This window comes from Hyperolius riggenbachi, chromosome 1, assembly GCF_040937935.1.
Source record: "Hyperolius riggenbachi isolate aHypRig1 chromosome 1, aHypRig1.pri, whole genome shotgun sequence".
In the NCBI taxonomy this organism is placed as follows: Eukaryota; Metazoa; Chordata; class Amphibia; order Anura; family Hyperoliidae; genus Hyperolius; species Hyperolius riggenbachi.
In genome coordinates, this window is record NC_090646.1 from 252,833,780 (window position 1) to 252,846,190 (window position 12,411).

The 12,411-nt window shown below is 45.3% G+C and overlaps 1 protein-coding gene across 1 annotated transcript in view; it reads left to right on the forward strand.

Annotated features, from left to right (window-relative positions):
- The window catches only part of LOC137571338 (ovochymase-2-like), a 142,522-nt gene extending 139,933 nt beyond the window's left edge, over window positions 1–2,589 (forward strand). The window contains exon 27 of the mRNA XM_068280337.1: window positions 2,304–2,589. Coding sequence (XP_068136438.1) covers window positions 2,304–2,495 — 192 coding nt within the window. The 3' untranslated portion in view covers window positions 2,496–2,589. The remainder of the gene's footprint in view (window positions 1–2,303) is intronic.
- Window positions 2,590–12,411: the final 9,822 nt, after the last annotated feature.

Consider the following 12,411-nt stretch of genomic DNA (forward strand, 5'->3'; position numbering starts at 1 on the left):
TACTGGGGGGCAGCTACCTAATCTAACCTATACTGGGGGGCACCTACCTATCTAACATGGGGGCACTTACTTGTCTAACCTGTATTCAGGGCACCTAGCTAGCCTATACAGGTGGCAACTATACTGGCTACCTATATTGGAGGCACCTACCTAACTAACCTATACTGGGGGCACCTACCTATCTAACCTATGCTGGGGGCAACTATTCTGGCTACCTATATTAGAGGCACCCACCTAGCTAATCTGTACTGGGGGCACCTGTCTAACTTATCTAACTTATACCGCGGTCACCTGCCTATCTAACCTATACTGGGGGCAACTATACTGGCTACCTATGCTGGAGACACCTACCTGGCTAACCTATACCGGGGGCAACTATACTGGCTTACCTATGCCTGGCTACCTATACTGGGGGGACCTATAGCTGGCTATAGGGATTCGGATATGTGTGTGCGTCGGGTGTTGCCGGGGGAGGGGGGCTGATGTTGGGGGGGCCCACATCCAGATTCCGCATCGGGGCCCAGAGGTTTGTAGCTACGCCACTGATTACATATCTCTGTTACGAGATGTATTTAAATAATCTTGACTTTTCAGACCATTTTAGACCCTTTGGGATGGTGAAAGACAATGATCAAGTTTTCCTTTTCTTTTATACATCATAATTTTAATCACTTTTTAAATATAAGTACAAGTAATATTTGTTTGTATCTAACAGGAAAATATATGCTCTTTTAATTAGTTTAAAGAAAGCTGAAAAGTGATGGGACTAACCTTTTTAATGATTATAAATATAGAAAAAAGACAGTTGATAAAAACAGTCCAGACCTTTATGAATATGCCCCAGAATCACATCTGTTGTAGAACAAAAGCATATATTAAATAATAGCAATTGTTCTAACTATATCCTGTATTCAATTAACTGGTGTGTTTTGTGTTTATGATTCTTTAAAGGATAATGATTGTACCTATAAAACGCAGACCAAATGAACCCAAATTGGCCCTTGAACAAAGACGTAATTATAGCTCAGTGCTGATTCTGGAATTGCTGCCAGATTCCTCTGCCTCTCTAAACCAAACTTCCAGTCATTAATAAAAATTACCTATGACCTCAAGCCTGTGTTTGTGATCTATTATATGTTTATCAATGGCCAGGGCCTTTCTCTACATGGAATACAGGTTGCTGGTAATGGAGAAGGGTCAGTATTTTGTTTGTAAACAACATGCAGCCAGGTTATGGATCAGTGGGTAGCTTGGGGTTTATTTAGCATAATATTATTTAAAATAAACATTAGAGAGTAGCCATGATAATTTTATACAGTGTGATGACTTGCTATCTGGCCCAGATTCACATCACAGGAGCCTATAGGCACCCTAGACTTGCTCTCCATGAACCTATAAATACCCACCAAACTGCACTGCAAGTGTGCTGGCTCTCCCAGCTGTCACTTCTCCCTTAGTTCCCTTGCCTATCATAGCGTCAGGTGCCACTTAGTATTATGTAGCCAGAGCTATCCTCAGTATAAAGTAGCTAGAGGTGCCCCAAGTATTAGGTAGCTAAAGGTGCCTTTGTATTATGTAGCCAGAGCTATCCTCAGTATAAAGTAGCGAGAGGTGCCCCAAGTATTAGGTAGCTAGAGGTGCCTTAGTATTAAGTAGCCAGAGCAATCCTCAGTATAAAGTAGCTAGAGGTGCCCCAAGTATTAGGTAGCTAGAGGTGCCTTAGTATTATGTAGCCAGAGCTATCCTCAGTATTAAGTAGCTAGAGGTGCCCCAAGTATTAGGTAGCTAGAGGTGCCACTTAGTATTATGTAGCCAGAGCTATCCTCAGTATAAAGTAGCTAGAGGTGCCCCAAGTATTAGGTAGCTAAAGGTGCCTTTGTATTATGTAGCCAGAGCTATCCTCAGTATAAAGTAGCGAGAGGTGCCCCAAGTATTAGGTAGCTAGAGGTGCCTTAGTATTAAGTAGCCAGAGCGATCCTCAGTATAAAGTAGCTAGAGGTGCCCCAAGTATTAGGTGGCTAGAGGTGCCCCCGACTGAAGGGAGATCTGGTCAGTGGAATGCCGGGACCGGATGAGTAATCTCTAATTTACACTCCGTTTGGGACTGTGCATAGGGAAGGAGGGAGAGAGGCACTCAGGCAGGGGATTGAGTCGCCTTTCCATCATCAGGTACCTGTAGTGCCAACAGTGCCCTATGGTAAATCCAGCCCTGCTTGCTCTAAATGTATTTATATGATTTTTGTGGTTTGCTATAGTGTGTTTGCATGCATGATTAAATGTTATAATTATTGCTTTCTCTTCAGAGTGACACAGAAGGAGCTTTGATCTGTAAATCCACTTCAGATGCTGCTTGGAATCTTCAGGGAATTTCAAGTTTTGGGCCCAAGAACTGCCTGGTGGACAGAAAACCTCAGGTCTTCACCAGAGTATCAACCTACAGAGAATGGATTGAAGACCAGATCAAGAAATACACTTATGAAAACATCATTACTTAACTGGAGGCTTCTTATTAATTGTATCGACTTTTTGACTGTACTCAAAGTGAAACCGGCAGTAATCGGGAAATAAATTATTTTTTTTGTCAACTAACACACCAGTCACTTTCGAATGTACAAATTATAAAAGCAAAGAAAAACATGGAATGAAAATGACATCATGATAAAGTAAACAATGCATGTTCTTATCCATAATAAAATAAATTCAGATGTTTGTTTTAAATGAAGACACATTCTTTCAGGTTTCCTGCGACTTAACACTGAAGCGAAAAAGAAAACCTGTATGATATAATGAATTATATTTGTATTACGGATAATTCATCGACCTCTATTTTCAGCTGTATAGCTTTTTTTGAATAACATTGCATGATTCTCTAATATTTGAAGTTTACAAAATATACTCTGTATTTGAAATTGTGAAAAGAGCAGTGCTAATGAAATTTCCTGCAGTAAAACCTTAAAGGGATACTGTAGGGGTCGGGGGAAAATGAGCTGCACTTACCCGGGGCTTCTAATGGTCCCCCGCAGGCATCCTGTGCCCGCACAGCCACTCACTGATGCTCTGGCCCCGCCTCCAGTTCACTTCTGGAATTTCCGACTTTAAAGTCGGAAAACCACTGTGCTTGCATTGCTGTGTCCTTGTTCCCGCTGACATTACCAGAGGCATACTGTGTAGCCGCAGACAGTACTGGGCCTGCGCAGAATGCTCCTGGTGATGTCAGCGGAAGCGAGGACACGGCCGTGCAGGCGCAGTGGTTTTCCGACTTTAAAGTCGGAAATTCCAGAAGTGAATCAGAACCGGGGGCCGGAGCATCGGTGAGTGGCTGCGCGGGCATAGGACGTCTGCGAGGGGACCATTAGAAGCCCCGGATAAGTTCAACTCATTTTCCCCCGACCCCCTACAGTATCCCTTTAAACAAACAAGAAACAGTGAGAGACAGGTTGAGATGAATGCTTCAGAAACCAGCACTGTAGCCGAACAAGCTTGGTCAGAGAGCTCAGAGAAGCTCTTTGGCATAGATAACAACTGACATTTCTTAAAGTGAACCTCCGGACTAAAAATCGACTTAGCAACACTGAAAAGGCTTGGTGTTTCTTTAATAGTTTCACAGCATCAGAACTTTGTTTCTCTTATACAAGCCTCATTTTTAGCTGCTTTTTTCCCCTGATGCTGTGCAAAGCATGATGGGATTTCTGATGTTGTTGTTCTCGTTCTGCTGTTTTGGTGCAATTTTTTTTACATTTTGAATTTGACATTTGAAGCCTAGCGTGTGCAGCTGGGAGGGGTAATCAGGACACAGGACAGTTGGAACTGTGTCTCCTGCTCCTTGTCACCTCCTTTCAACCAAACAGATGGCTGCCCCCATGACAAAGATGGCAGCCCCCATAAACCACAAACATTTGCCTGTTCTTTCAAAACAGAGTGGGTAAGAGATTATATTACCTATCTATTCTAATTAACATAACTAATGTAACTTGATGACAGTATGTTTGTTTAGTCTGAAGTTCCCCTTTAACTCTTCCTGTACTGGAAACCATATGAGACTCATGTATGTGCTACCTAATGTTCTATTTCTTAGCTGTACTGCACATACAAATCATTATATCATAAGTTTATTTTCACTTCAGATTCCCTTTAAAGAAAAGAGGAAGAGGAAAAAAATGTTACCCTTTCCCAGATATAATAAGCTAAAGATTTACAATTACAGGGTCACAGGAGCCTAAAGCCTTGTACATACAAGACAAGTCACCTGAGTGGGATCAGGACTCGATCCCTCAGGCGACTGTGCAATGCTGATACTGTACACTACTGCTATGCAGAGGCAAGGAGCATCAACGTATCTGCACACAAGTAGCATCACGGAGTGGGCGGGGTGAGTAACAAGAGCAATGCCTTCGGCCAGCCCTCAATCTATTCTGATGGATGATTCAGGGCCGGACTTGTACTTTCCAGCCCCCAAGGCCCGCAGCCACCAAATGCCCCCCCCCCCCCCCCCAATAGCATACTGTCCAACACCCTGACTAGAGATCAATGGTTTGAAGATGGAAATGCCTGTTTTAGTGACTCATGTATATGTGTGTATGTTTTCTCTCAGTTGAACACTGATTGTATTTCCCGTCAGAGCATGGAGTCCTTAATGCCTGGTACACACCATGCAATTTCCCATCAGATATGTGCGTTGAATCTATTTTCCGATTACTTCTACACAAAGTCGATCAGAAAAATGACTAAAAAGCAGATCGGACTTGTTGGAAATAATCCATTTGACCTGTCTATCTGATGGGAAATTGCATGGTATGTACCAGGCTTAAAGGAAACCAGAGACCATAAAAACTAAATGTTTTATACATACCTGGGGCTTCCTCCAGCCCCATGCACAAGGATCGCCCCTACGCCGCTGTCCTCAGTCTTCTGTATCGCCAGTACCGGGTCTTGGAGAGATACGTAGAGAGAGCACTTCTCTTGCGCAGACTGGTCGCGACTGGCCGAAGTTATGGGACCCGGTACCGGCTATACAGAAGACTGAGGACGGCAGCGTAAAAACGATCCATGCGCATGAGGCTGGAGGGAAGCCCCAGGTATGTATAAAACTTTTAAAAATTTCATCCTGTTTTTTACCATTCTACAAGTTCCAAAACCTATCCTAATGTGCTCTGGCGTACTGCAGCACTTTCTACTATCACCATCTCTGTAATAAATCAGCTTATCTTTCCCCTGTCGGACTTGTCGCCCTGTGTCTGGAAGGCTGCCAAGTTCTTCAGTGTTGTGGTTCTGTGATGCATCTCCCCCCTCCTGGCCCCTCTATGCACACTGCCTGTGTGTTATTTAGATTAGGGCAGCTTCTCTCTGCTCTCTTATCTTTTACAAGCTGGATAAATCATCCTCTGAGCTGGCTGGGCTTTCACATACTGAGGAATTACATACAGGCACAGCTGTCTGCACTCTGCAGGAAGAAACAGCCTGTCACTTCAGTGGATGAAAGCTGCAGGGGGAAAGAAACACACAAATTATCTCTTGAGATTCAAAAGGAAAGCTGTATACAGCCTGATTGTGTATGGATGTATTTTCTATATGTGGACATACTGTAGATCAACCTACTTCCTGTTTTGGTGGCCATTTTGTTTGTTTATAAACAAACTTCTGAAAACTGTTTTTAACCACTTTTAATGTGGCGAGGAGCGGCGAAATTGTGACAGAGGGTAATAGGAGATGTCCCCTAACACACTGGTATGTTTACTTTTGTGCGATTTTAACAATACAGATTCTCTTTAAGTTGTGAAGTAGCAGAGCAGCATTCATCTCCCTCCTTGCTCTTCTGTAATCAGAGACATGTTGCTCAGCTATCAAAAAGCAACAATTATTTTACTAATTGATTAATTTACTGATTGTTTTTTTTACTGTTGGTTAACACGGTACTTCAGAACTGCTACCTTTAAAATGAGCCAGCAAGGAGTTCAGATTTAACTCAGAAGGGGCTGCCATAAATTTCTCTAGGGGAAAAAAAAGTATCTATTTCTGTCTAAGAATTACCAGTCCAGAGGATAGAGAGAGGAGAAGGAATGACTCAAGTCATTAACAGAATCTTATCAGCTATTCTGTTCAGCTCAGCTTGAGTTCGCTGGATACACACCATGCGTTTCCGCGTTCGATGCGTCCGTCGATACGCGTTGATTCGATTATTTCCGACATGTCCGATTCAAGCTTCGATGGATCGTTAGGTTGATTTGCCATACTTTACATAGCAATCAACCTACAAATCATCGAAATTCATTCGGAAATGCTCGGAAATGATCGAATCGACGCGTATCGACGGACGCATTCGACGCGGAAACTCATGGTGTGTATCCAGCATTAAAGTGGAGCTGATATTCCCATGAATGTAAACCTTACAGAAATTATCAGAAATTCTTCTCTACAACCCAGGCACTAAACTAAAGCTTGTATGTTCCTGGATCATCAGGAGATACCACTGTCTCATCATACACCAGGAAGTAAGAAAGATCAGAGCCGAGCACTATGGTTGTCATACCCGGAATTGCTTGCAGTACACATGGAATGGCAACAGAACAAGCAAGACAAAAACACAACACAGACAGGGCAGCAACACTATAGCAATAGAAGTAAGGGACTAATACATGTTGGTGGTCATTCACAGCTTTTTAGGGGAGTATGAATGGGCTGGCAATAAATCTCCACAGGAGAAATTCAGAGGTTGCTGAAGAAGAGTGCTGTGCCCAAGCGGTGCTTAGAGGGTTGGGGCGAGTGCAGTGGAGACCTTAATGTTCACTTGATGGAGTTTCGTAGGGAGGGGGGAGGGCTGGAGTTCAGCCGGAGGATAGACTGAGGAAAGAAGGTATTCCTGAACCTGGTGGTTCTAGTGGGGATGGTCCTGTAGTGGCAGCCCAATGGGAGGAGCTCAAAGAACTCTCGGGTGAAAGAGGTCTTGTGAGATCTTGGTGGCGCTTGTCTTCATTCTAGTCGAGTGGAGGAGGTCGAGAGGTGTCAGGGTTGTTCCAATGACTCTTTCTGCAGCTCCAATCACTCTTAAGAGCTTGTACTTTTCACTGGCGGTAGCGTCTGCATACCACACGATGATGGATGAGCTGACGTAGAGGTATAGATGCTGGTGAGCAGCTCCCCTGGCATCCCAAATTTCTTCAGCTGTCGCAGTAAGAATAACCTATGCTGTGCCCTCTTTTGGATCTTGGTGGTGTTATGCTCCCATTTTAAATTGGCAGAAATAGTTGTGCTGAGGAAACATACTGTACGTCCGATACCTTGGACACTTCTGTCCCGTCCATGAGAACAGGGTGGAGTGTGCAGGGCTGTATCTGGAAATCTATGATCAGCTCAACTGTTTCTGATGCGTTGAGAACAAGATTGTTGTCCTTGCAACAGCTGCTTATTCTGCCAATCTCACTGCGATAGGCGCTTTCCCCGTTGCTGTCAATGAGGCCGATGATGGTTGTGTCGTCCGCAAACTTGATAACCTTGACAGAGTCCACAGATCAGGTACAGAGGTTTGTATACAGGGAGAACAGGAGCAGGGACAGAACACCCGCTTGTGGAGCTCCTATGTCGGTTGGTCTCACATCAGACGAGCAGCTTCCGAACTTAAAGCGGTTCCGAGATGAAAAACTAACTATAACAAGTAACTTGTCTATATATGTTACCTATAGTTTAGATAGTTCACACAGAAAATCTAGCTGCAAACAGATTTAATAGAATATGATTGATTATTCCTGTGATACAATGACAGCAGCCATGTTGTTTGGAAACATTACACAGAGGCAGGCTTATCTGCATCTTGAGCAATCTCCTCCCTCCTCCCCTCTGTCTCTGAAATCTCTGGCTAGTAATAACTCCCCCTCCTCCTGCCCAGACTGAGCTCCCATAAGCCCTTGCTACTGTCTGAAAGTGCCTTGGCTCTCTGAAAACCTGTGGGCGTGGCTTGTTTAGTTTATAGGGAGAGTATTAAAACAAAAACAAAAAAGTATTTGGCTTGAGTATTGGTCTATAAACAATACGAAAAGAACACAATTATGCAATTAGTAAAAGTTCATCTCGGATCGACTTTAACTCTCGGTTTCCTGCCTGTTAGGAAGTCTCTGGGGGGGTACTCACCTTGGGAGGGGGAAGCCTTAGGGTTTCAATGAGGCTTCCCCCATCCCTGTAGCTGCAGGGAGTCCAGCGCTGGCTTCCCCGAAGCGTCCCGCAATCCTCTCCCGACAAGCCTGACAAGGGCTGATTTATTTACTTTGCCGGGATCCAGCACAGACCCAGTAGTGACTCTACCTTCGGGTAAGGCGGAAAAAGCCGAACCCGATCGAATCCACTCTACTGCGCAGGCGCAGTAGAGCCGATCGATCGAGTTCGGCTATTTCCGCGTTAACTCAAAGGGAGATCCGCTAGTATGCCTGCGCTGGAACCCGGAAGGTAAATATTTACATCCACGCACTTTTGGGGCTGCAGCTGAACAACAGAGGGACAGAGAAGAGTGGGAGAAGCCTCGTTACCTCACAAGGTAAGTAACCCCCCCCCCCCCCCCCCCAGGGGACTTTTTCTTAATTTTTTCTTTTATGGCTAGGAGCACTATGTCTAGGGTGCAGACTTGCAGAAGGATGGTGGTGTTGATGAAGAAGCATATGCCGCCTCCCCTCTTTTTCCCAGAGAGCGCCTGGTCCCAGTCAGCATGGAAGAGGTGTGGCCTGGCACTAGGAGGACGCTGTCAGGGATGCTGTAATTCGGCCAGGTTTTGGTGAAGCAGAGTAGAAGTAGCAGTTCATCCACTTTGTATGGGAGGGAGCATACATTCGCTAAGAGGATGGATGGATAGGAGAGTGGAGGCCTTTTTTTTGCCTCACTTGGTGCTTGCTCAGGGCATAGTTTGCTCTGTCGAGCAGGTGGTCGATGTGGGAGTTTTTTATGTCCCGTAGGGGCGTTCCTACTCATGGCTCATTAAGGACTCGGGGTTCCCATTTCAGCAGCTCCTCCCTGAACAAGGTGGAGATGTCCAGTGTCGGTAGGGATGGGGGCTGCTGTTTACCCATTTGTGTTTCTGTGGGGTAAAAGAATCTCAGTGGCAGCAGACTATAACTGTGTGCAGTGCAAAGTATGTAGCTGGGCACTCAGTATGGGTAACAACAGTACATCAGTGTGTGTAGTGTAGAAAAATATACAGCTAGATCACTTCAGTGAGTGAAAACAGCAGTCCATCAGTGTGTATGGTGTGACATATAGATCTTCAGTGAAGGAAACAAACAGTCCATCAATGTGTATAGTGCAAAAATATGGCAGAGCACCTCAGCGAGAGAAACAAGTGGCCCATCAATCTATTATTGCAGACACAGGCCATGCAGGAGGGGATTACAGCTGCCCAGAATCCCCCCTCAGACCAGGGCCGGTGCAGTGTCTGGGCCTCTGGGGACAGGCACAAGTTGAGACACCAGAATATCTCCAGCCATCCTACAGCTCACATCATTGCCCCCCTCTCTTTCCTTGCTACAGTATACTTTGGATGTAGTAGCAGCGTGTGTGCAGAGCATGGAGCAGCTCAGAGTCAGGTATGAGCACAGCCCTGTGTCCTGCTGTGTGAATGTCTCACTTTCCCCTTCATCAGCAATGTTGGCTGTCCTCATTATAATCTGTATCCAAACTGCTCCTGATCGATTGAGAGCAGATCGGACAATTAGGAAATAATTGTCAGATCCTGTCAGTCGGACGGGAAATTGCATTAATTGTACCCAGCATGATGTCCTACCATATTATTATACTGTATTGTACGTGGCTGAGGAAGACCTTTCAGGAATCCCCCCTTGAAAATCCTGGGTTTGCCCCTGGCATAATATATAGCCGAGTACTCAGCGAAGGAAAGCAAACAGTCCATCAGTGTATCTAGCGCAAATAAATGGCAGAGCCCTCAGTTAAGGAAAGCAAACAGACCATCGATACATATCTAGTGCAAATATATAGCAGAGCTCTCAGAGAGGGAGAACAAACAGTCCATCAGTGTCTATAGTACACATATACAACAGAGCTCTCACGCTAAGTACACACCATACAATTTTCTGGCAGATTTACCTGTCAGATCAATTATTTCCAACATGTCTGATCTGAATTTTGATCGATTTTTCTTTTTTGATATTTTTTTTAATAGTTTTTTCAATCAATTTTCATTCAGTTCTATGAAAATCGATACAAAAAAAGATTGGAAAACCCGAAAAATCTATCGAAATTAGGATCGGACATGTTGGAAATAATCGATATGCCAGAAAATTGTATGGTGTGTACCTAGCATCAGGAAACCAAACAGTCATCAATGTATATGGGGCAGAATGTCTAGCAAAGCACTCAGTGAGGGTAAGCCAAACAGTCCATCATTGTGTATCGAGCAGGTGCATAGCAGTGCAAAAAGAGGCAGTCTTGCCAGGGGGATGGTGTCCACATCTGGTTACCCATGCCCACCGTCCTTGCAGAGGGCAGCGAGGCTCTCAGTGCTGTGGAGTGGCATGGGAAGCCTACAGCAGACCCAACTTGTCACTGTGGAGGGAACTTTATAGGAGCCCCCAGTTTCCCTGGCTAGGAGTTTCCTGGGGTGATTTTCCCTCTCTGATCCTGTGTAGCAGTGGGGATATGAGGGCCACTAATGGGCTGGCAGTGGGGCTCAGTGATGCTTGGGGCTGCAGTCTGCGGACCCCACACAGCCTGGGATGGCGGTCTGCGATGTCAAGGCAGCGGCAGTACAGCTGGGAGGCTGGAGCCGATGCAGAGCTGGCGGCTGGTGAGTGGGGAGGATGGCTGGACGCAATGGTGCAGTGTAGTCAGGACTCAGGCTCTGTCGACAGGCAGCTGGAGAGTGACGGAGACCAGAGTGGGACAGCGGGTCCTGATGTCGAAGGATGGGTCGTCCGCAGCACTGGATCGGGGTCTTTGCTGGGGCACAGAGGTCTGCAGCTGTGGATCTTGGCGCTCTGGAGAACAGAAGGCCAGAGCTCATTGGTGTGGGGAGCCTGGCTGTGAGTACTGCTACACTGACTGCACGGGACAAAACACAACAAAAAAACAACAACACTAGGCTACAGTAAGGCCCTAAAATCACAGGATTGCCGAAGCCGTTGTGACCAAGGCGACTGCTCCCTGAGGAATTCAGACTGTGTGTGCAGCAGAGCAGGGCGGCTTCGGAACAGGAGAGATTTATTTAGACAAATAGTCTCTTATCTCTCCCCAAGTCCTGTAGCCCTTCTGCTTTTCCAGCGCCCAATGCCATGGCTTCTGTGGCCTTTCCAGAAATCCGTCCCTGGGCAGATCACATGACACATCAAGGTTCATCAAAAACGCTGTACATATGCTAGATTCTCAGCAGAGGCCACCTCAGCCAACTTTAATATAGCACGTGCGCATAGAATTAGAGATCTTTTCATTATGTGGACCAACAATTTTCCTGCTTCATTTTTCTTAAAGTGGACCTAAACCTTGGACTTCCTCTCTGCTCTAAAAGATAAGCATCAGCATAATATCCTTTACAGGAAAACATTTATTTGTTGCAGCCCACTGAGCGCCTACTGAGATGCTGCAGAGCTGTTTTTTTCCTGGTTTCATTGAACCACATACAAGGTTAAAATCCTGTGTTTACATATAGCCTGTCTGAACGGCACACCAGGGTACAGATCAGACAGAGCTGAAAGCTCAAATTACAGTTGCTCATTACTAGGAGACAAGGGAGAATATTGCTAGGTACACACAATGAGATTTTCTGTCAGATTTACTATTAGATCGATTATTTCCGACAAGTCTGTTCTGTTTTCTGATCGATTTTCTGTTCACTTCTATGGAAAATCAATTGGAAAATTGTTCATAAGGGAGCACATGCTCCGGGACACTGCAGGCACTAGGAGATGATGGCGGCACAGAGGAAGTCTGGAAAGGTGAATGTCAGAGCGCTTTGCTGCGCTAATACTTTGCACGCTCATGCTGAAATCTATTTAAAATTGATGTGCAGTGTGTGACAATAATAGATCCTTCTCTGGTCAGGCTTTACTCTCCTATGGGGATCCCATTTCTTAAAGTGTACTCGAGGTGACATGTGACATGATGAGCTAAACATGTGTATGTACAGTGCCAAGTACACAAATAACTAGGCTGTGGTTTTTTTTGTGTCTGAAAGTGTTAAAATTCAGGCATGCAAGATACAGTCTTGTTGGCAGAGCCGAGACAAGGTCCTCCAGCACCCAAGGCTGAGACCCCAAAGTGCGCCCCTCCATCCCTCCCACTCCAGCCGTCACACACTGATTGCTATTACTAAGAGGTGCCCCAGGGGCGTACGTTAAAAAGGGGCGCTGGGAAAAAAGGGCGCCGGGTTTTTAACGATAAGCATGGATAACGTTTAAAAATGTATTGTACTGTATTTCGTTTAAA